General features: G+C 40.6%; 1 protein-coding gene across 1 annotated transcript in view; it reads left to right on the forward strand.

Annotated features, from left to right (window-relative positions):
• Positions 1-25,305, forward strand: part of hcn4 (hyperpolarization activated cyclic nucleotide-gated potassium channel 4) — an 84,560-nt gene that overhangs the window by 15,175 nt on the left and 44,080 nt on the right. Inside the window, exon 2 of the mRNA XM_066684897.1 lies at positions 15,086-15,509. Coding sequence (XP_066540994.1) covers positions 15,086-15,509 — 424 coding nt within the window. The remainder of the gene's footprint in view (positions 1-15,085; positions 15,510-25,305) is intronic.

Here is a 25,305-nt window from a genome sequence, read left to right on the forward strand (position 1 = left end):
TGTGTGTGTGTTAGATTAGCTGCTCATACACAGAATTTGTTTTTTCGTAACTCAATAAGGCACAAGGTCACATGTACCTCCCTATACTGATCTATAAAAGGAAGAAACTATTCATAATCAATGGTCGATATTGTCATTTATCTTTCTTGAAGAATGAAATGTATGAAAACATTTCTGTATAGTTCTCTGTATCTTACACTTCCTCCGAAATGTAAACTTTTTGATAAATTAACTATCATGTTCACATGAAGTATATCTATTTCACATTCATAAAATGAAACATTCACTCACTCATTCTCACACACACACAGAGAGAGAGAGAGAGAGAGAACCTCAGTATCTGATATCTTTGATGGGAGCTCCCCAAAACCATTACACTTCTTTCAAGTTAAACAGAAAACAGAAATAATTTGTTTTCTGATTCTGCCGTCTGGTAAAACATTTTTTGATGGTCAATAATTACCATTTATTGTAAGTATCTCGGGGGCGGCACGGTGGCGCAGCAGGTAGGTGTCGCAGTCACACAGCTCTAGGGGCCTGGAGGTTGTGGATTCGATTCCTGCTCCAGGTGACTGTCTGTGAGGAGTTGGTGTGTTCTCCCTGTGTCCGCGTGGGTTTCCTCCGGGTGCTACGGTTTCCTCCCACAGTCCAAAAACACACGATGCAGGTGGATTGGTGACTCAAAAATTGTCCGTAGGTGTGAGTGAATGTGTGTGTGTGTGTGTGTGTGTGTGTTGCCCTGTGAAGGACTGGTGCCCCCTCCAGGGTGTATTCCTGCCTTGCGCCAAATGATTCCAGGTAGGCTCTGGACCCACCGTGACCCTGAACTGGATAAGCGGTTACAGATAATGAATGTAAGTATCTCATTATATGTATAGACATTCTTTAATTTTACAGGGTATATTGGCAGAATTTTGAGTAATGGGGCTCGAAAAAGGGCCCTTCTTCCTGTCAGGAGAGCACGAGTTCATCGGAGGGCCACTAGTTGGCCCCCACTTATGACTGGAATCAGATGAGGAATTGATGAGGATTTTTTAAAAATCAAATGTACCGACGAATGAACCTTTTGCCAATTAAACATCACATTTAGTGTCGGTGTAGGGCTTGGTTCTGTCCTTCAGACCAAAGGATTTACTGTGATGAAGTGCTACTCTTTTTTTTAAAGCTAGGGATTAATTTTTTGCAGCGCTGCCTGCAGCTAATAATGGGACCAAACTAATTCTAATATTTAAGACTCAGGGCTCAGCTGGGACTTATTTGAATCAACTTGCATTTAGCACAAGTGTGTTGGATTTGAATGCGTTTGTACTATTTTGTCAAATGTGTCCTAGATGAAAAGTTTTAAATATGTAAAAAAACGTCTGCTGCAATGTAGGAACTTCAATGCTGAAAAATCATGATTATTGAGGCCTATTTTCTTGTGTGCAATTGAAAGACTAGATTATTAACATCTGTGGATTGTACAGCTCTAATATTTCCTTTATCAAGATAAAGCCAAAAATACATTCAACTTAACTGTCAATTTTTGACTTAAAATGCCTATTCTCTTTTTCCAACTTCCCTCCCCTCTCTTGCTCCTCCTCCGTTACATGTTTAGTCAACCCATCTGTTTTCACCCATCCCACAGTTGAGAGGATTTACTTTCCGCAACTCTCCCCTCTGAATTAAATCTTCTTATAAAAGGATCTGCCGACAGTATGTTGAGCTGAGACAGCTGTTATCTTTCAGAAATTCCAGCACCTGTGTCTGCAAGCTTTGTCTGAGCTCAGTGTTTGAATCAGAGCAAACAAAATAGTCTGTGGTCATGTGCTAGCAGCTAGCCTGGAGGCCACACTTAGCAAACACAGGGCTGTCATAATGGAGCCTTTCTGAGGGCAGAAGGTAAAACCAATAAGAAGGGCAGTCCCATTGACCTCTCAACGTTTTTGGCTGTCGAGATATGGATTAGAGCTTGATGTATCACAATGTCCAGGCCATTTTATCCCTTGAGATTACAAGACATTCAGTCTTAAAATAGTATTTTATCAAAACATTAAAAAGAGTTTCTCTTTTTTTTTCACTTGATCTTGATAATGGTGGGGGGATTAACTAAAACTTACTTTCCTTTATCTTTCCTTTGGCTCCTGTATGACTCTCTTATGTCTCATTTCTCATTTTTTCTCTCCACTCCACTTTTAAAAAGCATCTTATTAGTGTTAAAAATTCTTCTTAGCTCCGGTTTCCTCCCACAGTCCAAAAACACACGTTGGTAGGTGGATTGGCGACTCAAAAGTGACTGTAGGTGTGAGTGTGTGTGTGAATGTGTGAGTGTGTGTTGCCCTGTGAAGGACTGGCGCCCCCTCCAGGGTGTATTCCCACCTTGCGCCCATTGATTCCAGGTAGGCTCTGGACCCACCGCGACCCTGAATTGGAAAAGCGCTTACAGATAATTAATGAATGAATGAATTTCTTCTTAGGAGATAAATTGATTATGAGATTTGAAACCTTTGTTCCCATTTGAAACAGTAGTAATGTGGCTATAGGTGTAGTGCTTATAGACCTCTAGCTTTCAGAGCGATAGGAGCCTGATTTTGGATGATTTCTGAGGGCATCGTCAAGAGGGAGGATATATAAAAACATTAATTGGTGGGAAAGTTCAGCTGCTTGTTAGCTACATAGATCTTGTGAACTACTAGGTCCAGATGCCAATCATGGCTGATAGACTACATGTGGAGGAAGTTTTTGTTCCCATTCAGTTAGTGATGTATGATTACTTGTAGACAGTGCTACAACAAATTCAGTCACATGCTCTCTCTCTCTCTCTCTCTCACACACACACACACACACACACACACACACACACAGATACAGGCCAACTGTTCAGTGCCGCCCCCCTCTCCCAAGTAGTTGAGATGCACTGTGTAAGACAGGGTGCACTGGAGAAGGCTAATTCATACAGGCACATTATGCTGTTACTATCTAATATGACATGAGACAGCATCCGCTCTGTCTCGTTTCTTTCCTTTCTTCCTCCCTTCCTTCCTCCCTTGCTCTCTTTTTCTATCTCACTCCATCTCTCCTTCTTTCTCCTCTCTCTAATGTGACACAAGGCATTATTCACAGGCAGATGGCACATCAGCACTTCTGAAGAGGATTCTTCAAACAAACAACAACTTCGCAAACAAACAGCAAGCCGGCAAACAACCAACAAGAGCAAGAAAATGCATTATTCAAGAGGGAAAATGCTTTTCATAATAGAGCAGATTTCAGTCACTCAATCAGTCACATTTAAAATCAGAGGGAGGGGCGCACACACACACACTCACTCTTTCTCTCTCTCTCTCTTACACACACACACACACATACAAACACACACATTGCCCTCATTCAGTCAGGGTATGGTGGAATGAAGGGGAGCACCTCCCTGTCTTTAAATTGGCAGACGACCTGTCTGGGTGCCATTCTTCAACCTCCTGCAGAGTTTCTCTCTATATTTCTCTCTCTTATTCACTTTTTCACAGTTGTTTCACCGTTACACTACAACAGCTCATTGCATGTATACACAAATAAAGGTGTAAAAAAATGAATAGATCCCGTTTTCGGTTTCCTAAATAAATGGAATCGATTTAATGAATGTGTATGTAATTAGTAGCAAGGAATTTTAAAGAAATTTTTATACTACATGCTAGGGGTGGGCGATATGGCCCTAAAATTATATCACAATAATTCAGGGTATTTTGGCAATAATGATATTCTTGGCGATATGACAAACACTTTTATTAATTTCAAGAACACACTATTGCAACAAAGTCAATGTTATATAAAATCAATGATATTAAATTGAAGGGTGGCACAGTGGAGCAGCAGGTCGCAGTCACACAGCTCCTGAGTCCTGTGGCTGAGGGGTTTGAGTACCGCTTCGAGTGTGTTCTCCACGTGTCTGCGTGGGTTTCCTCCAGGTGCTCTGGTTTCCTCCCACGGTCCAAAAGCACATGTTGGTAGGTGGATTGGTGACTCAAAAAGTGTCCATAGGTGTGAGTGAATGTGTGTTGCCCTGCGAAGGACTGGCTCCTCCTCCAGGGTGTGTTCCTGCCTTGTGCCCAGTGATTCCGGGTGGGCTCTGGACCCACCGCAACCCTGAACTGGATAAGCGGTTACAGACAATCAATCAATCCAGCAAGAGCTGTAGGTCCCGGCTTGATGAAGCCAACAAGACAACATCATCCGCAAATGCAGACATGGAATCCTGAGACAACCAAACCGGACGCCTTCTGCCACTTGGATACACCAAGAAATTCTGTCCATAAAAATTATGAACAGAACCGGTGACAACGGGCAGCCCTGACGGAATCTAAATCCAACTGGAAACCAGTCGGACTTACTGCCAGCCATATGAACCAGACTCCTGCTCTGTTTATACAGGGACTGGATGACTCGTGGCAAAGAGCCCAGAACTCCCAGACCACCCCCCACAGAATAACCCAAGGGACACGGTCGAATGCCTTCTCCAGATCCACAAAACACATGTAGACTGGTTGAGCAAACTCCCACGCACCCTCCAGGATCCTAGCGAGGGTAAAGAGCTGGTCCTGTGTTCCACGACCTAGGTGGAATCTGCATTGTTCCTCCTGAATCCGAGGTTCGACTATCAGTCGGACTCTCTTCTCCAGTACCCCCACATAGACCTTACTGGGGAGGCTGAGGAGTGTGATCCCCCTATAGTTGGAACACACCCTCCGATCCCCCTTCTTAAACAGGGGAACCACCACCCCAGTCTGCCAGTCCAAAGGCACTGCCCCCGATGTCTACACGATGTTGCAAAGACGTGTCAGCCAGGACAGCCCCACAGCATCCAGAGCCTTGAGGAACCCAGTCCTGGTACTTTGAATTGCTGTTCGGTGCATAAGCACAAACAACCATCAGAGCCCTTTCCCCAACGAGGTGAGCCCAACTATATCTAGCCGTTACTTCTCGACCTTGCGCACCAGCTCAGGCTCTTTTCCCACTAGAGAGGTTATGTTCCATGTTCCAAGAGCCAGTTCCAGTATCAGAATGCCAGGGCCCCTGCCCTTGGCTGCCACTGGATCCACAATGCACCAGACCTGGATTACTACCTCTCCCACAGGTAGTGGGCCCATGGGAGAGTGGACCCATGTTGCTCCGTTGGACTGAGTCTGGCCAGACCCCATGAGTGAAAGTTCGACCACCAGGTGCTCCCCAAGGAGCCCCTCCCCCAGGCCTGGCTCCAGGGTGGGGCCCCGTTAACCCTACTTCGGGCAAGGGAAGCTGTCTCTCTGTGGTTCTATTCATCAGGGTCTTATGGATCACTCTTTGTCTGGCCCATCACCTAGGACCAATTTGCCTTGGGAGACCCTACCAGGGGCTATTGCCCCCGACAACCGAGCTCCTAGGCTCACGCAGGCATGCAAACCCCTCCACCACTTTAATATTCATAATCGATGAATGAATATTAAATTGAGTATGTTTCACATATACTAATAATAAAAAATGTTTTTTACTACAAACGTATCCGTTTCAAACATTAAGAAGTGACAAAATGTGTAAACATTTATTTATTTTTTAAACAACAATAATATACCAAGATTCTGATTTTGATTATAATTTTGATTTATTCTGATTATAAATAATAATAATAATAATATAAATCTACCACACAACCAAAGTGCAGGAAATTTAGTGTGAGCATATAAACAGCAAACGTAAACCATAATACAAAACTACAAATAACAAAAATAGTCACTGTGCTGGGTCAGTGGTGTTTATCTGCTGGGGTTAGAAATAATTTGCTGTTGAACTCTTCTAACACCATTTTTGATTTTCCTCTTCCTCAGCTGGGTGCTTCTGCTCGAGCTGGTGAAAAAGATAAGTTGTGTTTCCCGCTTTTGTTGTTCCAGCTTCTTTCATTTCTAACATAATACCATGGTTTATTGTACATCTGATATTTTGTAACCAAACCTTTTGGAGCAAATTCCTGCACCTCAGAGCCACTTTCCACCATACTTCACTGTGCCTAAATGACTCATGTAAAGAACATACACAATATTGTAGGTAACTGCATAACGTTGTTATGTAAACAAGTCAAAATATCACTATCATCATGATATAGTTCTTTTTTTATCATTTAAAAAATTACGATTTTATCACCAACAATACAATGTGGCATAGTCCTATCCTCTGTGAGGATATTCAGGATTTAGTCATAAGAACACTAATGAGGTCAGGTATTGATTTGAATGATTAGTTCTAGATCACAAATGTCATTTTATATATATTAGATAAAACCTGCTATCATAACCTCTTCTGATATCACTGCAGACTGGCAGACCTGTCTATGGATGTTGTATCTCTCAGATATCATGGTTTATCTTTGTTTTGTTATGGGTTTTGCTGGTTTAATGGTTTGGTCATGTGCCTCCATTGTCTTGTACCCTTGTCTCTCTTAGCCATGCTCCCACTCCTGTTGGCTGTCACTGCTTTCATTTTGAATATTTTTATTTAAGCTGTCATAGTAGTCTCTGGTCGTGTTTTAACTGATGCCGTGGTCTTCTGTGTAGTTATTGACTTTGTCTTGTCTCCCTTGTTTCAGCCTGTTTATGCCTAGTCTATTGTATTTGTAGTTATTAAAATCCAAAATAGAATAAAAAAATCAAAATAGAACTTGTATTCAATAGATATAAATAGATGATATTTTGTGCAGCCATAGCGTCTCCACTTACATGTTGGTCTTTGTTCCACATTTCTAGTATCCATGATGTTGGCATGTATTTCCATGTTGACGGGTTGGCTACAGGGCAAGGCTTTGTGTGTGTGTGTGTGTGTGTTAGAAAGAGGCTTATCGTGTAGCTGGAGGCTCTCAGAAGGTGAAAACATGTCACAGACGTCCTCTTGAAGCTCTCAGGGAAACAAGGCTGTGTCTCTGCACTGCTATCCATCTCTCAGCGGAGGAGTGCAGAAATGTCAGAGAGTTTGTCCAGAGAGGGAAATGACTCAGACACAGGCCAATATGTGCATCTGTGTGTCTCATTTTCATTTTTCAATTTTCTCTCTCTTTTTTTGCCACTTGTAAATCTAGCCTCCACTACCTGTATCAGCAAGGGGGGGACAAAGCTGCAAAAAATTATCACAATATTCAAAGGCATTTTCCCAATTAACAATGTGTATCATCAAAGGGGTAGCAAGTCATGAAATTTAGGTGTCTCTGTACACGTTTGTACAATTTGCATCCAGAGAATCTTAGAACTGGCTCAAAATATGCCTTGCATTTTTGATGTCTCTGTTTTCAGTTTATTGTAGCCTTTCAAATTAAAGAATATTTTTAGGAAACCAAAAGTGATTTTCCTACATCACTACCAGCACTTTTAAGATTTAATCCAACTAAGCAGAGTGTGGCACCAGCCAAGGATTTTTGGGGGGTCTGGGCCAATGGGACTCGCAACGGGCCCCAATCTGCATCCGCTCCGCCCCCACTGGACAGTTCAGGTTTGAGGTGGGATTCTTTGTGTGTGGTTTGGGGATGTTTTTTGCATAATGGGATTGTGCTGTATTTATCTGTGTGTGACTGCTGGCTAGTGTGGGGAAAGCAGGTTTGTGAGCCTATTCTCCCTCTTCAAAGGGGTGTGAGGCATGAAATAATGCTCACCTTGCACTTGCTGTTCACAAGCTGCCATTGTTCCCTTGTTCACTGTGCTCTGTTAAGGGCTTAATAAACTGCAGCCTTGAGCAGAATGCTAATATAATTGTATTTACTAAGTCACCTTAAATTATGTGGGCCTGAGGTTAGCTTTTGAAACGCAACATTTATTCCTCACTTTCTTCCTTTAAAATACACAAACAACAGAGTTTACCCTTTTAATCCATACATACACATCTGAACTAAATTTTGAAAATGACTTTTCTGTTCGGGAGTATATTAGCCAACTTGGTGTCAGTCTTGTGGTCCTGCTGGAAAGATATTTAAATTTTTCAGACACATCTCGTTTTACTTCGTCTCTGATCATGGAGCTTTTGAGAAGGATGCTGCATGTATTTGTGTCTGCTACTGTTTTTCATACCTGGCAACCCAAGGTGTAGAAACTTTACTGTGATTGGACAGTGGGCGGGATCACAGAACAAACCACAGGGTTCCGCTCTGGAACAGATCCACCGGCTGCAGCACTGCTGTCAACGATGTTATTGTTTCAGCGTAGTATGATTCCTAATCTCTGAAGACACACACTGGTCATTTTATGATTTAGTATAGTAAATATATTCCATAATGCGCCTAGATACAAGGTGATGCTAAAGTTGGATTCACACCCATCTACTACTTGTTGGAGCTAGGAGAGATAGATAGATAGATAGAGAGAGAGAGAGAGAGAGAGAGAGAGAGAGAGAGAGAGAGAGAGAGAGAGAGAGAGACTAGTAAGTACTAACATGTTGTTATCATGTTTCCTAAAGAGTTGCTGTGTTCAGTTCATTAGTGAGAAGACTGATTGTGACTGATTGTTTGGTTAATGAGCAGTGAGCCAGGTTTTGTGATTGCTAACTTTAGCCTGACTAGAGATTAGATACTGATTCTGGTAATAAGTGCTTTTCTGTCATTGTTGTGTGATTGTAATGGCTAGTTACAATCTCAGAAGCTCTGTTTGTGTGTGTGTGTGTGGGAGAGAGAGAAAGAGAGAAAGAGAGAGAGAGAGAGAGAGAGAGAGAGAGAGATGGGTGTGTGTGACTTGATTTCACTTGATTGACTCTAAATGTTAATTACTCTCAGCAACAGGTAGGGGGAGCTCAGGAGACAATGAAGCCTGTCCTTACATAGTATTCCTTTAAACTGTGCACTAGTAACTGTTTGTCCAGGTGTAACTCCTGCCCATTGAAAGTGGAAAGGTAAGTTTAAATTAGACATTGATTAATAATGTGCCATCTTGTATCAACTACAAACAAAACAATGATATCTGACCTGATCTGTTTATGCGCACACAAGAATCTCAGCTGAGGAGGCGTTTTACAAGCTTCACTTTGTCTATCTGAGTGAAATCCTAAAACTCCATGACTTCCTATGTTTCCTTTCATCATAAATAGTGAAATATTGACCAATTACCAATTCGGTTTTTGGCCTGAAAATCAGCCAGTTTCAAATGATGGGATATCAAGCTTCCCACTCCTCTCATGTACAGATCATGCTGTTGTAAACAGAGCAGATAAAATACTAAGATGTGCAGGACATGGGTACTCTAAGACTGGGAAACATCTCTCTCTCTCTCTCTCTCTCTCTCTCTCTCATTTCTCCTCCTTCTCCTCTCCTTGCACCATGAATAGAAAGACCTCCATGGTCCCTCTCAGTCAAAGGACATTGCCTTTTATAGCAAAAAGTAAAGTGCATATGATACTGAGCATGAGGTAGAGCAGGATTGTGTGCCTTTGTTACTCTCCTCTCTATGATATATACACACACACATGCGCACACACTGAGTATGCTGTATTTATAGAACAATTTTCTTGTATGTGAGGCATAATAAAATACAATGGCTGGATCCATGAATGCGTCGGATGAAGTGACCTCCATTAAGAAGGAATGGAGTGCTGCACAGAGCAGTACAAATGCATGCATTTCTCATGCTAACAATTGTCTGTAGACATACATACAGTCACATAAGCCATAGATTATGAATGAGTTATAATGTGACATTCAGACCGGCCTGAATTATTTTAACCAAAAAACAATGTACCTTTATTGTATTGTATAATTAGGAATTGAGCATTTAGGATGTATCATGTATTGTCTGACTTTAGAGGACATTACTGACTGCATTTGCTGAAAAATTTAATGATTTATGACTAGTTGTAGAGACATTAAACTCTAGATCCTACACTTACCACAGTGTCTCTTTAAAACACAGTTAATCGTGCATGCATTTAGTAATGTTTCAGATCTGACATTTACAATGCCATTTAATCATGTTAGTAGTTAGTAGAATAGTCAAATAGTACTATGTCTCTTACCTGAGGACTGTTATTGTTATAGCATGATGTTCTTGCCTAGGCAGGCAATCAAACTCCAGTCAGCCATGTGGAGACCAGCAGTGTCAGTGGAGTCTAGATTAGTATTTAATGTGAAAGAAAAGGCACAATCAGGAGAATCAATACATTTCAGTTAGACAGAAAAATAACAGAGAGCAAGAGACTGAATAAAGACAGAATAAAACATGAATGGCAACATATGTCACATTAAATACACATGAAATATTATGTCCCAGAATGGTTAGATTGTGACTGATAAGACTGGCCATATTTCAACAGGGACACAGCCACAATATGAAAATGGAATGTTTTGGTAAATGTGAGTGAGTGAGTGAATAAATGAGTGAGAAGACAGTTCCATATGGTGCTTTGCAATCAACCAATACTACGATGAATAACTGATGTGAAATAATGATATGCTTATGTCAGCCTGCATTATATTGGTGAATATATTTTATACTATTTAATAGTAAGATGCTCACATTAAATAGCATTGAACTCACAGCCTAACCTGGAAACTTCCTGGCCTTTCTCTAGTTTAGAAAACTTATGCTATGGCTCATAATCAGGGACATCTTACTGGACACAGATAGGGAAGGAAATCCTTCAAGCCCAATAGACATGTCTGGAAAGCGTCTGCACCTGATTCATGTGGTGAAGTGGGAGCTCCTGTTGGAACGCTGTTGGGTGAGTAGCAAAGAGCACTGGGGACACTGACAGCATATCTATTAGTACTTATCAGACTCTTCCCCCAGACCAGGTTGACTTGTGTGTGCATAATCTGGCATCCCAGGGTTTGTGACATTGTGCAATGCAGGAGAATGGCGAGATTGGAAGAACAAATGTCATTACCGGTGAGCAAACTGTCCCCTTTGAAATGTTTGCCGACCTCTCGGGTTTTAAATCTCAGCAGGAGCAAACAGTGTCAGGAACGTCGCACTAAATATAACACAGCCTGACAGCGATCTGAAACAGTGGATACCCTTGTTACTTTGAAGAATTCCAATTACTGTCAGAGCTTTGAATATGTGTGTGTGTGTGTGTCGGTGGGTCTCTTTCTCTGTGTGTGTGTGTGTGTGTGTGGTTGTGTAACTGTGTGTGGATCTACGCTAATCCATCCACAATGGTGCTCAAGCATTTCAGGCAGCTGTGCATGTAATTTCCCCAGTAATTAGTGTTTATTCCGTCTAGCATAATTTGTTCACAAATACCAAAAATTTCTTCTTGAAAAAGTCTGAATCCGAATCAAGATTTACACCTTCGGACAGCAGTCCTTTCAGGTTTATCACTGTATCCATAGATATCACTAATAATGTCATTTTTTAATGTAACATATGTGTGGTACTTAAGTATGACACTTGGTGGATGTTTTAAATTGTTGATTTTTCAATATTTCTGCATATTTAATAATTAATAGTTGTGAAGTGCATTGTTCTAGAAATACTAGAATGTCATTCTCAGAAAATTATGAGTATTTTTACACATTGATAAATTTATAATAAAATATTGCAAAACATCCAGAAAACTGTAACAAGTTTTTACTTGCTCAACATATACCTGACAATAACTGTATTATAAGTCATACATTTGGTAGTTATTTTGATACGGAAGCTTATCCCTAATACCTAGCTCTACCAGCCAACACGGTTTTGGGTTTTTTGTTTTGTTTGTTTGTTTTTGTTTTGTTCATTCATTATCTGTAAGCGCTTATCCAGTGTGTCCAGAGCCTACCTGGAATCATTGGGCACAAGGCGAGAATACACCCTGGAGGGGGCGCCAGTCCTTCACAGGGCAACACACACACTCACACACATTCACTCACACCTACGGACACTTTTGAGTGTCCTACCAATGTGTGTTTTTGGACTTTGGGAGGAAACCGGAGCACCCGGAGGAAACCCACGCAGACACAGGGAGAACACACCACACTCCTCACAGACAGTCACCTGGAGCGGGAATCGAACCCACAACCTGCAGGTCCCTGGAGCTGTGTGACTGCGACACCTACCTGCTGCACCACCGTGCCGCCCTGTTTTGTTTATTCATTTCTTTTTAAAAATAAATTTTTTGGTTAAAGCCAAGATTATTAAATATACTGGACCCACAAGCTTGGCTTACAATATAAACCTTCTCTCTCTACACAGCCAATAGAGGAGTAAGAATATATCACCAACGCAACCAATCTGGATTCAATTACCAACTGGACCAGGAGGGCAATTTATAACTAAACAACCACACAGACAGACAGACACACACACACACAGAACATGGGGCATGAAAGACATTACGGTGCGTGTGTAGTAATACACTCCTAACCCAGGTTTACCCTAGAGAACAGTACACCAGTCAGTACATAAGCAGAATTTAATACCAGACGGCCCAAGAGCAATTAATCTCAGTGTTTCCTGCCAGCGATTCAAGGATATTCAAAGCTAAAATGCATAGTGAAGGTTATTTGGATATCTGAATTAGAATTAGCATAGAGACTTATATCTGTACTAATGTAGTACTCTGTGTGATGTATGCTGCTAGTGTAAGTGTAGACCTTGAGGCAATTCCTAATCTATAAGACGCTGTTTCTAAGTTTGGTTCAGAAGAATACTACATTTGCAATTCCTTGGTGTGAATGCCTTGAATATTTTGGGCATGAACAAACTTTATGCTCATTTAGTTTGAAAAATTATTCTGTACGTGGATGCATTGGCATAATTATATTGTCACATATAAAGAGCTCAGCTACAGGACTAATGTCAGCAATGTAGAGTCAAGTGTACTAACTGGAGCAAACATTTGCATTATATTCACTACAAAATGGAGCAGAAGTGAAAAGATATTCATGAGATAAAGTGTTCTCATTGTAAACCAGTCAGAAAAGCCATTGTGGCATGAATGAGCCTTCTTCTGTGATGTTTGTGATTAATGAAAATCTGATATTACAAAGTTGTTCTCATTAGCATATAATCAAGTGATTTTCTAGGCAGCGAGCTTCCATTAGAGAAAGCTCATTGCCATTGCCATTCAGGCGTCTAGGAATGTACAGGTTTTTTTTTTTTTTTTTTTTTTTTTTTTTTTTATAGTTAAATTTGCATAGTGTGAAAATCCCAGTGATTTTAATGCACACAGTACCATGTCGTTTTACTGTTGGTAACACTGCTGTGCTGAAATTGTACTGGTACCCCCCCCCACTTAATAACTGATCAGTAATGACACCATAGTGATCCCTTATTAGTCAAAATGGGAAACATTGTAGCTTAAATTGTAGATTAAATTCAATAGCAGCAGTTGGGCTACCATCAGTAGCTGTAAACCAAACATGTGCAGTACTGTGTACGCTCTTAGGAGAAATCCAAAGTATAGAAGAACCACTTTTTATCCTCTAAAACACAAGTTTTCAGACACCAGGTTATGGACTGTTAATGAGCCATGCATTGTTCTTACACTATGGTATGAGTTGGAAGTTATAGGAATCAGTTATTATGTTATAGTTTTTAAGGGCAGCACGCTGGTGCAGCAGGTAGTGTCGCAGTCACACAGCTCCAGGGGCCTGGAGGTCGTGGGTTCGTTTCCCGCGCCGGGTGACTGTCTGTGAGGAGTTTGGTGTGTTCTCTCCGTGTCTGCGTGGGTTTCCTCCGGGTGCTCCGGTTTCATCCCACAGTCCAAAAACACACGTTGATTGGTGACTCAAAAGTGACCGCATGTGTGAGTGTGTGTGCTGCCCTGTGAAGGACTGGCGCCCCCTCCAGGGTGTATTCCTGCCTTGCGCCCAGTGATTCCAGGTAGGCTCTGAAACCACCGTGACCCTGAATTGGATAAGCAGTTACAGATAATGGATGGATGTTATAGTTTTTAATATACTTAATATTATTGCAATATTGATTTTGAGTTCTTAACATTACATTTCATATATGTTGCAATTTCTATAAAGCTGTTGTTCTTAAACTGGTCTTCAGGGGATGTTTCACTTTTTTTCCTTCACTTTCCTTGTGCTGTGAGTTTTGGACTGTATGGGAGGCCTTGAAAAATCTGAGATCCACTGCCTATAAAACCTTTGACTGGATACGTTTTTAAATGGAGTTATGAAATAACTAAAGTTTGGAAAGAAAGACCACACCCAGACTCTTCACCATTACGCACCCTATAAACCCAATTCTCTGTCCTCACCTTCTTGTGACAAAATTCACACCACCTACTAGTTCCTCTACACTTGAAGCTACTTATCTCCTAGCATTCTTTGGCTTTACTCATCTCCGTCACATTCTATTCTATTTCTCAGGCCAATTATTCAGAATTGGTGCAGCTTCTACAGCTTCCCGTCAGGGACTACCAGATCACACCATTCAACTCCTCAGCTGCTGGTCCTCTCAGGCATACCGCAGCTACATCCATTCCCAGATCAACTATCACATGGGACTAGCACATGAGAAACTCGCATGTCTTTGAACTGGAGCTTTTGGGGTCTGGCTTCAATCTTCACTAGCAGAAGCCGCCCAGAACTCCAGCCCAAGCTCTTTTGAGTTCCCCTTCCTTGCCCTGCTTACATCAGGGTTGTTCCTCACTTAGCAAAATGGAGTTATACAATAACTAAAATTTGGGAGAAGGACAATGCCCAGACTCTTCCTCTTCAGCATTGCGCACCCTATAAACCCACTCCTCTACCCTCACCTTCTTGTGACCTTCTTTTTCTCTAGTCCTGGATTTGTATTGTATCAGTGTTACTTAAATAAACTGTTGATATAACTGATTGATCACTCAGTGTCCAACCTTCCAGTAAAAATACACAAAATCCAGGTTCATAAATATAGGAACTTATAAATATAGGATGGTTTTTCCTTGAACCAAACATCCACAAAACCTGTGTAAATAGCCAGTGTACCTGCTCTATAGAGAAAAAATGGTCAATTCAAGTGATATCTCATATAAGTTACACTTTGAAAACAAAAGTGAAAATAATAAATATTCACTTTTATAAATGCTGTTTGCTATAGCTTTTATGGTAAAAATATCTGCTCTTTGAAGACTGTGTAGTATAAAGTTTTATTCTTTAGACCCACAACCTTCTCTAATGGCTGTGCTATTCTCTCTCCAGGTTCTACTGGGATCTCACCATGCTGCTGCTGATGGTGGGGAATCTTATCATCATCCCCGTGGGAATCACGTTCTTCAAAGATGAGCACACTCCTCCCTGGATCGTCTTCAACGTTGTGTCCGACACGTTCTTCCTTATGGACCTGGTGCTTAACTTCCGCACAGGCATTGTGAAGGAAGACAACACAGAGATTATACTGGACCCACAGCAGATTAAGATCAAGTATCTCAGATCATGGTTTGTAGTGGACTTCATTTCCTCCATCCCAGTGGACTACATTTTCCTGATTGTGGAGACACGGATTGATTCGGATTTCTACAAGACAGCCCGAGCTCTCAGGATAGTACGTTTCACAAAGATACTCAGCCTGTTACGACTGCTGAGGCTATCCAGACTCATTCGCTACATTCATCAGTGGGAAGAGGTAAGATATTTTGATTTATTTCTACTACAAGAGTGCAAACATGGAGACCAGTACACAATGAATAAGCAAGCATCAGCAATAGGGCAATGTGGTAAAATTATATGTGATAAAAAGTACATTAAACAGTTTACTGCAATCGAGTCTAGATTAATGTCCTTAAACACAGCACTTTGTTGGAGTGGAAACAAAGACACATAACAATATAGTAGCTATCAGGAATTAAATTAAAATGCTCATATTCTCCTTTTTCCATGCATATTATTTTCTTCCTCATGGAAGTACACTGTTGTTATTTTAACACCAAAGCATCACAATTCATTTGACATCCTCCCTTTTACTCTAACAAATAAACAGGCTGTTGTGTCCGAAAAAAAAAAAACTGTCTCAGTCTGGTATACTAGGCATTCTCCCTTTCTTTCTGCTCATGGCAGAGGCATCTGGAGTTTTTTTAGACAACTGAGTGAACTCCAAATGTTGAAAAGCATGAACCGAAATGAGGGCATTGGTCTATTCCTGCTCCATAGGGGGTTAATGCTGACTTATATTTGCTCTTACTGATCACTTAAGGTGGAAATGTCACTTAAGGTGCATTACGGAAAGTGCTACAAAAATAAAAAACTCAAGTTACAAATAAGTTTCTGTAGTAATTCAAATATTGAATACAGAGAAGTTAAAGTCCAGCTACGTACAAAAGCAATATTTTTTTCCACCTTAAAAAATGTGGCGATTCTGAATGTAAACAACCAGAGAGAACTACGTATCTCCACAATGGGCTAATATACGATATATCTCAAAATGAAAGAAATCAACATTTTTATTGTCTTGATTTTACAGCTGTATTTATACATGGACTGTATGAAGACTGAGAGTAAATGGCATGTTGTAAAACATGGTTTAGATACAATGTCAAATTTAATTACATTTGTATTTCAGTGATATTGGCGTTTTAATAAACCTGTGTAGGATTTTATATCTTGTGTGGTTTTGAATGCTGCACTTCCTCCACCCTGCGAGGCACGCCAGGTGTTCCAGGTGCTGTAATAAAGTGAGATTTCATTGCATAAGGGGATGACAGAGATTGTAAAGTCACCATCGGAGGACAGACCTGCTTTAGAGGTTTTGGAGCTATTTGTTCAAGGCAGGAAGGGAGTCCAGTGTCAGATTAAAGTGAAGATTACGGTTGGCCTTTGAGTTGGGATCAATTTGTCCTCTGAAAATAATGTACACCTTGCTGAGAGGAGTAGGAACAAATGCTTGGTGGTTATTACCTCCATCCCTAACTCAGCCTCATTTGTGCAATATATTTCCATTTGAAATGATAAAGCCAAAGCTATTACATTTTCAGTGCAGCTTATAATGGCATGGTATCTACTCTGGAATTATGGTATTTAATGAGCAGAATGATAAAGCCCCATAAGTAATATATTTATTACAATTTTGTGGCCTCTAATAACTTCTCAAAGAAACAAGACAGGGATATTGTATGGACGAATAAGTGGAAGTATATGTGCACATATAAGTTTATAACATAAAAATATACATAGATCTAGAGAGAGAAAGAGAGAGAGAGAGAGAGAGAGAGAGAGAGAGAGAGAGAGAGAGACTGACTAATATTTAGCCTTCTCTCCTGGGGAACTGTAGGAGTGTAATTAAAGCAATAATGAGAAATGTTCCCACATCTCTAGGTGAATCCTTGAGTGGAGTCTCAGAGGCACAGAGTGAGAAGTGAAGCCTCTTTACCCAGCTGGGGCCTCATTTAGTCAGGGCACACTCCACTTGGGGATGGCATTTTCCCGGATTGTTCCCCATTTAATATGAGCATTACAACACGTTAATAAGTGGCAATACTTTTTAAAGCAATTCAGATATTTATTGCATTATACCTCAGTTATATGAATGGTGAAACTAGGGTCTGATATTGGAAGAAAATTGAAGGGAAATTCATTCATTCATTCATTATCTGTAACCCTTATCCAGTTCAGAGTTGCAGTGGGTCCAGAGCCTACCTGGAATCATTGGGCGCAAGGCGGGAATACACCCTGGAGGGGGCGCCAGTCCTTCACAGGGCAACACAGACACACACACATTCACTCACACCTACGGACACTTGGAGTCGGCAATCCACCTACCAACGTGTGTTTTTGGACTGTGGGAGGAAACCAGAGCACCCGGAGGAAACCCATGCCGACACGGGGAGAACACACCAACTCCTTACAGACAGTCACCCGGAGCGGGAATCGAACCCACAACTTCCAGGCCCCTGGAGCTGTGTGACTGCGACACTACCTGCTGCTCCACCGTCCTTAAAATTGTCTTTCTTTCTCTCTCTCTGTGATTAATGTGGAGTTTGGATTTAACTCTGAAAACATACTGAACCTTGCTGGATGAAACTTATTATAACACCTGGCATCTTAAACTGTCACAAAAAATTAAAGTTTGTAAAAGGTTATCGGCTTAGACTAATTTAAAATCATATTTCAAAAGAATGATTTTGAAAAAACAGTGTAGTGATGTAGTGAATTAGCCAAGACCTTTGGTGTCCAAACATTTCTTGTTTAGTTTAGAGCTGACGGCCATCAATATTAATAAACACTGAAAGTCTTAATTAATTTATTCATGAATTAATTAAACTTTTATAGCACTTTTTGTAGACACCCAAAGTAGTATGCTCAGCATACAGCTATTAGAGAGAAGATTACAGGGAATGAAAGTTAATTTGAAGATATGGATGATTAAGGGGTCAGAAGTGGCCACAGTGGCAGATGTTGCCAGGGGTAGTAGATACTGTACTGTATAAATATGGCAAAAATAAGAACAGAAAAAAGGAGAGCCAAGCTTGAACAGGCGCTGAAAACAGGTGTTCTGACAAGGCTAATTCGGCACAGTAAGTACGGTCATGTGTATTTTTATGCTTAGGTATTCTGACCAAAGCCTATTACAGAGGATTTATAAGGATCTTGTGAAAATTACTTTGTGGAATAGAGGCATAATATGTCCCCTTTTAAAATGACCATATCATAGTCAAACTACTCAAACACTCTACTCCCCCACAAGAAAAAATACATAGTAAATAGTATACCAAGACTATATATGTTACACAAAGGAATCAAAACCATGCATTATTCTTCCTCCATTATCCAGTCAAACTTCCTCTGCTGATATTAGACCAGTGCTGATACCTGATATTGGATAGGTGGCATATCTATTTCTAATCACAGTGCTCTTTATTTGTGTCATTTGACCTGCTGAAGATCTTAGCAGTGAACTTATCCAAGAGGAATATTCCACAAAGACAGAACAAATTAACCTCCTTCTTTCTTGCTCAGTACTAGCGTTAACTCTGTACTAGCATTAGCTTTACTAGCTGTGTGATGTGCTTGTTTGGTTAAGTGAATGTGCATGTGTGTCTCTGTGGGGGTAAGTGGGTGTGTGCAGATTTGTGTGAATAGGTGTGGGTGTGAATGAATGTATGTGGACGTGTGTGTGTGTAAGTCTGTGAAGAGGTTTGTAGGTGTTTTGAAGTGTGCAGACATGTCTGAATATGTGTGGATGAGTTCTAGCCTTTCTCCGGGTGTCTGTGAGGAATTTGGTGTGTTCTCCGTGTCTGCATGGGGTTCCTCCGGGTTTCCTCAAACGGTCATAAAACACATGTTGGTAAGTGGATTGGTGACTGAAAAATGTCCATAGGTGTGAGTGTGTCACCCTGTGAAGGACTGGTGCTTGTGTTCCCGCCTTGTGCCCAGTGAATCCGGGTAGGTTCTGGACTCACCACGACCCTGGACTGGATAAGCGGTTACAGGCAGTGAATGAATGAATTAATAAAAAAAACAGAAATTGTCATATGTTAAATTTGTTTTCCTCCAATTCTTCACGAGTGCTAATAAACATATGAACATATGAGATGTGAAATTTCCACTTAAACATAAAATAGATTTCTAATACATGATCATTCATTCATTCAATTTCTGTAACCGCTTATCCAATTCAGGGTCGCGGTGGGTCCAGAGCCTACCTGGAATCATTGGGCGCAAGGCAGGAACACACCCTGGAGGGGGCGCCAGTCCTTCACAGGGCAACACACACAGTAACACATTCACTCACACCTATGGACACTTTTGAGTCGCCAATCCACCTACCAACGTGTGTTTTAGGACTGTGGGAGGAAACCGGAGCACCCGGAGGAAACCCCACGCAAACACTCCTCACAGTCACCTGGAGCGGGAATCGAACCCACAACCTCCAGGTCCCTGGAGCTGTGTGACTGCGACACTACCTGCTGTGCCACCGATTTTCTTTGAGTTTTATCCTTACAATGGCTTGCATACATCTCTCCACTATGAAGGTATTTTAAAATAAGTCATTAGATTATAAGTCACAAGACTATAGTTAAATTATAATAAAAAAGGCATTAAATAACATAATCATAATTATTTCAGGGACCTGGAGGTTGTGGGTTCGATTCCCGCTCCGGGTGACTGTCTGTGAGGAGTTGGTGTGTTCTCCCTGTGTCTGTGTGGATTTGCTCCGGTTTCCTCCCACAGTCCAAAAACACACGTTGGTAGGGGGATTGGTGTCTGTAGGTGTGAATGTGTGAGTGTGTGTGTTGCCCTGTGAAGGACTGGTGCCCCCTCCAGGGTGTATTCCTGCCTTGTGCCCAATGATTTCAGGTAGGATCTGGACCCTGAACTGGATAACTTACAGATAATGGATGGATGGATAATTATTTCAGATTATGACCTCCTAGAAACTCATTTTTGGATATATTGAATATATATATATATATATATATATATATATATATATATATATATATATATATATATATATATGTGTGTGACATTATTTGCATCTTAAAGATTTAATGAGGCAGAAATTTGGGAAACTTTGTGAATTGCACTTTAAGCCTAAAATCCATCCGTTTTTTTGTTTTTGTCAACTGTTTTTATTAAGGTTTAGTAAACAACAAGGCAAGTGCAAAGTGCTTAATGCAACAAAAAAAGTATTGTCTGTAAGACATGCTAGTGGCTGAGGCTAGAGAACTGCAGGTCATATATATATATGACCACTGGAGATAAAGAGGTCCTAACTATTACACAGTTAACTCTCAGACTGAAGGAGACTGCCAGTGTATCTCTGCAGCCTCTTCACTTTGACAGCTGCTTCACTCTAATTGTCATATTTCACTGGGGTTAAAAATAAGATGCTGGCTGGATGTTTCCTCATCTGACTTTTCTCCCACATACAAAGCATTGAGTGGAATCAAATTAGCGGGCATGTTATTAAATCAGATTCAAATGAAAGCACTAATGACTAACCCCTGAGAACGACCCCTGCACCAGATGCTTGTGATGTCATCATTTACCCTGCAATGGCCAGCTCTGCGTTTAGAGGCTAGCGTCATGGGGCATGTTATGGTAGATGTTGCCAGCATTAATGAAGGAGGTGTTTAAAAGCTGAAGTACTCCCTCTTTGACCATACTCTTAATGGCAGTGCTTAACCGGTCTTTAGGTGCAGAGGTGGAACTTGAGTGCTTTTCTACAGCTGTGGAGAATATAATTATATATCTGTAACTTTACAGGGAGTTAACAGCTAATACAAACAGAAATATCTGTGTAATTCACCGTATTGCGTTTCAAGAATAGTATATTAAGAGTGGGCAGCCAGGTACAACTCATTATTAATTTTTATTTTTATTTTTTCAAATCATTTTATATCTCAGCTGTAAAGAAAATGTAAACCAGATTTTCCTGTACCAAACATTTGTGAACAATTCAAATGTGGACTGATTTGTTGGCATCCTTCCATGAAAAAAGAGGAATGCACAGTTTTCACAGAAATAACTGACAAAATTGATGAAGGTAATATTCTGCATTCATTCATTCATTCGTTAATTGTCTGAAACTGCTTATCCAGTTCAGGGTCACGTTGGGTCCAGAGCCTACCCGGAATCACTGGGCGCAATGTGGGAACAAACCCTGGAGGGGCCACCAGTCCTTCACAGGGCAACACACACTCTCACATTCACACCTACGGACACTTTTGAGTCGCCAATCCACCTACCAACGTGTGTTTTTGGACCATGGGAGGAAACCAGAACACCCGGAGGAAACCCACGCAAACACAGAGAGAACACACCTCACAGAACTCCTCACAGACAGCTCCCTCGGAGCGGGATTCGAACCCGCAACCTTCAGGTCCCTGGTGCTATGTGACTGACACTACCTGCTGCGGCACTGTACTTTTCTTCAGTCATTGTTTATGGCTTTTGATATTTGATTCAACATACTTTAAATAATATAACAAATGAAAACGGCATGGACTAATATTTTTGGACATTTAATTTAATGTTATGCAGTCTTTAGAGGCAATCATGGAAACGATTAGATTTCTGTAGCTCTGAATGAGACTTCTGCACCTGTCGTTTGGCTCTCTCTTAATGAGCAAACTGCTCTACCTGTCTCAGGTTTGAAAGATTCTTTCTTCATGTTCAATAGCATTCAGATCAGGGCTCATTGAAAACCATTCTTGAATGATTTTGGCTGTGTGTTCTGGGATATTTTCCTGTTGGAAGAGCCACAACCTATGACTGGGACAGAGCTTTTTAACACTTGACACAACCTTTTTCTCCCAAATGCCTTGATAGTGTTGAGATTTTTCAGAAAAAAATCTGAGACTCCAGAATTTTTCAGTTTCACAGGTTCTTTGAAAGTTAATTTATTTTTCTGTGAAATTAGAGTTGATGTGACTTGCAAAAAAAGCTCCAGTCTCATTTTTTCAAAGAACGTACTCCCAGAAGCATTGTGGCTTGTCAATATGCATTTTAGCAAAATCCAGTCTGGCTGCTTTATTTGTTTCCTTCAACAGTGCAGTCGTTCTGGGTCTTTGTCCAAGGAGCTTGCTGTCAGTCAAAATGTGACAGATGGTACGATCAGACTCTGATGTACCTTGACCTTGGAATTCAATTTGTATCTCTCTGGAAGGTTTCCTTGTTCTTTGTTTCATCTGGGGTCAACATTTCTCATGTTGCTCCATCCAGGAGGTTGGCTAATGTCCCATGTACCATAAACTTATTAATAATGTATGCAACTGTAGTCACAGGAACATCAAGCAGTTTGGAGAGGGTCTAATAGCCTTTACCTTTAACATGATTTTCTAAAATGTTCTGTCTGATCTCCTCAGACTATGCTCCCCTTTACGTCCTCCACAAGGATACCAAACATTAGAGAGATTACTTTCCTACATTTAAGTATATTGCATGGCTGATGAGAAAATTGAAAGCCTGTGTGATAGAAAGTCAAAAAATACTACTATAATTCATTATCATTATTATTTCTAAGGGTAATATATTGGTAGAATAAGCAATGATTAAACTCTTTTCACTCTTGCTTTGCTTTATTTTACTATATGACATACCACACGCAGATTTCTCAAAAGAAAAGCATTAGCTAAAATGTTATAAAGCCACTCAGCAATAGAGCCCCATCCAATATCTTCAGGATAATTTGGATTAACATCTAAGATACCAAACTAAGAATCACAATCAGCAGCTTTCCTTACTAATGTTCTTGTGGCTCAATGGCACCAAATCCTGGTACAAAATCTACAGAACATTCAATCCCTACCAAAATAGAAGACCCTGTTACCGCAGTGAAGGAGGAATAACCAATTTATGTCATTCATTTCTGAAGACATGTTGGAAACCAGTTGTCATGTAATGCACTTCATGTATTGGGTCAAGTGCCAATACTAAAGTAGCATGGGTACATTAACTTTATTCATGCACACTATATAATATATAACACTGAATACCTTGATCTGTTTGTCTGATAAAGTTTGCTAATCCCTCCCAGCTGTATATTCAGTGGGAGAAGTTAATGAAAATGCCATTTGTCAGCAGGAAAATGACAGACAATTATACGAGCCGATTTGATCTTGGTGTGTGGAGCATTGGAGGCAGGACCATCTGTATTTGTTTATTGTGCAGAGGCAGAGAGTCCATCTCTATTAATATCGGCATCTGGGAACGTTCAGATTTATGGCTTATGCCGCCCCACTGGATGTGTGCTGGATTTTGAGGGAATGATCCAATATGCCCGAAAGGTCCGGTGGCAAAGAGTGCCCAGTGAAAGCCTGCAGCCCTCCACTTCAGTTCTTAATATAATCACATGGCCATAAATATAGAAATGCCACCAATGAACCGTTCTGGATTAATTTTCACACAGTGGCCCAGCACCTTGGTCAGACTCTGGTCTTTTTGAGATAACCAGAGGATGAAGAAAAGGTTGAATAGCGTATTATGAGCCTTACAAAGAGACTTTGGCAGTTGCAGTGACAAGTCCTTCAGAAGGCAAATGTGCCTTGTGTGATATTAATACGCTCAGCAGGCCATCTTAAAAGACTCTTACATAAAGAGTATGTAAATCCAGCAAATGCTACTGCATGGCAGGGAACAACGGGAGCAGTTTCTTTGGGTAGGCCAAGGAAAAAACACTCTTCTCTGGACACTAGTCTGTTAGGTCCGTCTAAATATAAGGTCAGAACTACTAGAGCTACAATATATTCATTCATTACAACTGAGTACGTTTAAGAATTACTATTATTATTATTATTATTATTATTATTATTAAGTATTAAACAAGGATATATATTGTCTCTATTTTAGATATGTATACATAATACATAATTTGCTAGTACGGACCATGCCCGTAGAGGCTGAAACGGGGAGGTGAACTCAGAAGTCTTTGGGGAAGAGTTCAGGAGGCTCGGTGGGTTTGATAATGGCCGAACACAGCTCCGAATACGGGGATCAGCAGGAATGACTTAGCGCGGAGGGGCGAGCTGACGAAGAGAAGCAGTCAAGCCGAGATCCATCTCCTGAACTAAATGAAGCGAGTTTGTCTGACGTGGAAAAAACGTGAATTTTCAGGGTATATATAGGGCTCAGAGGAGGAGTTTGGGCATGGTCGTACTCCCAAAATTAAAACATAATAATAAATGTGACTATCTGTTGGATGCTAGTAACATGTTTATACACTTTCCACAAATTGTAAACTTCCACAGTCAAACAAACCAGCCTACTAACAACCTGTAATACATTTAGCTCAACAAAGGTGTAGGAACCCTTCTTAAGCAGGCATAAGGAAGACCAAATGCCATGATACTCCAGAGCTCCTGACATCTGCGAATAAGAGAGTGTTTTTTTTTACTTTGGCCTACCTAAAAGGATTAAGCTAAACACACCATAAATTGCCCCAAAGTTTTTTCCTTTTTTTTTTTTTTTTTTACTAAACTCTCTCCATTAAAGAAAGAAGGGATTTCACCTGATCTGACCAGTTCCAGCACAGGCCATTTCTTTATGCTACTATAATGAGACTCTACTCAGATGTTCAGTGTGACCTATGAGTTGTTACATTTTGATATTGTATAAATCTCAAGTTGTTTGAAGGTTTAATAAATCTCTTTCTTGAATTATATGTGATTTTTTTTATAAATACCTCTTGATTTTGATTTGAAGGTAACGCCATATCTGAGAGGATTTGCAATGCCGCTTGATACAATCTTTTTGCAGAATAAGGGACAATAATTGAACCGTATGTTTAAATATTGTTTGGAGGATGAGTGACATATTGTGTGCTGTCCGTTCAGAAGGAGGAGCCAGTCAACTACAAAGACAGATTTGACAAGGGCTTAGAAAATGCCTTCTCTACACATTGTTAAAACACCAAACCTCATGCTTGTTTTTGACTTCAGAGCTAGGGAGATTACAGTCTTGTGAACTTCAGACGGTTGATCCCA

This window comes from Hoplias malabaricus, chromosome 11, assembly GCF_029633855.1.
Source record: "Hoplias malabaricus isolate fHopMal1 chromosome 11, fHopMal1.hap1, whole genome shotgun sequence".
Lineage (NCBI taxonomy): Eukaryota > Metazoa > Chordata > Actinopteri > Characiformes > Erythrinidae > Hoplias > Hoplias malabaricus.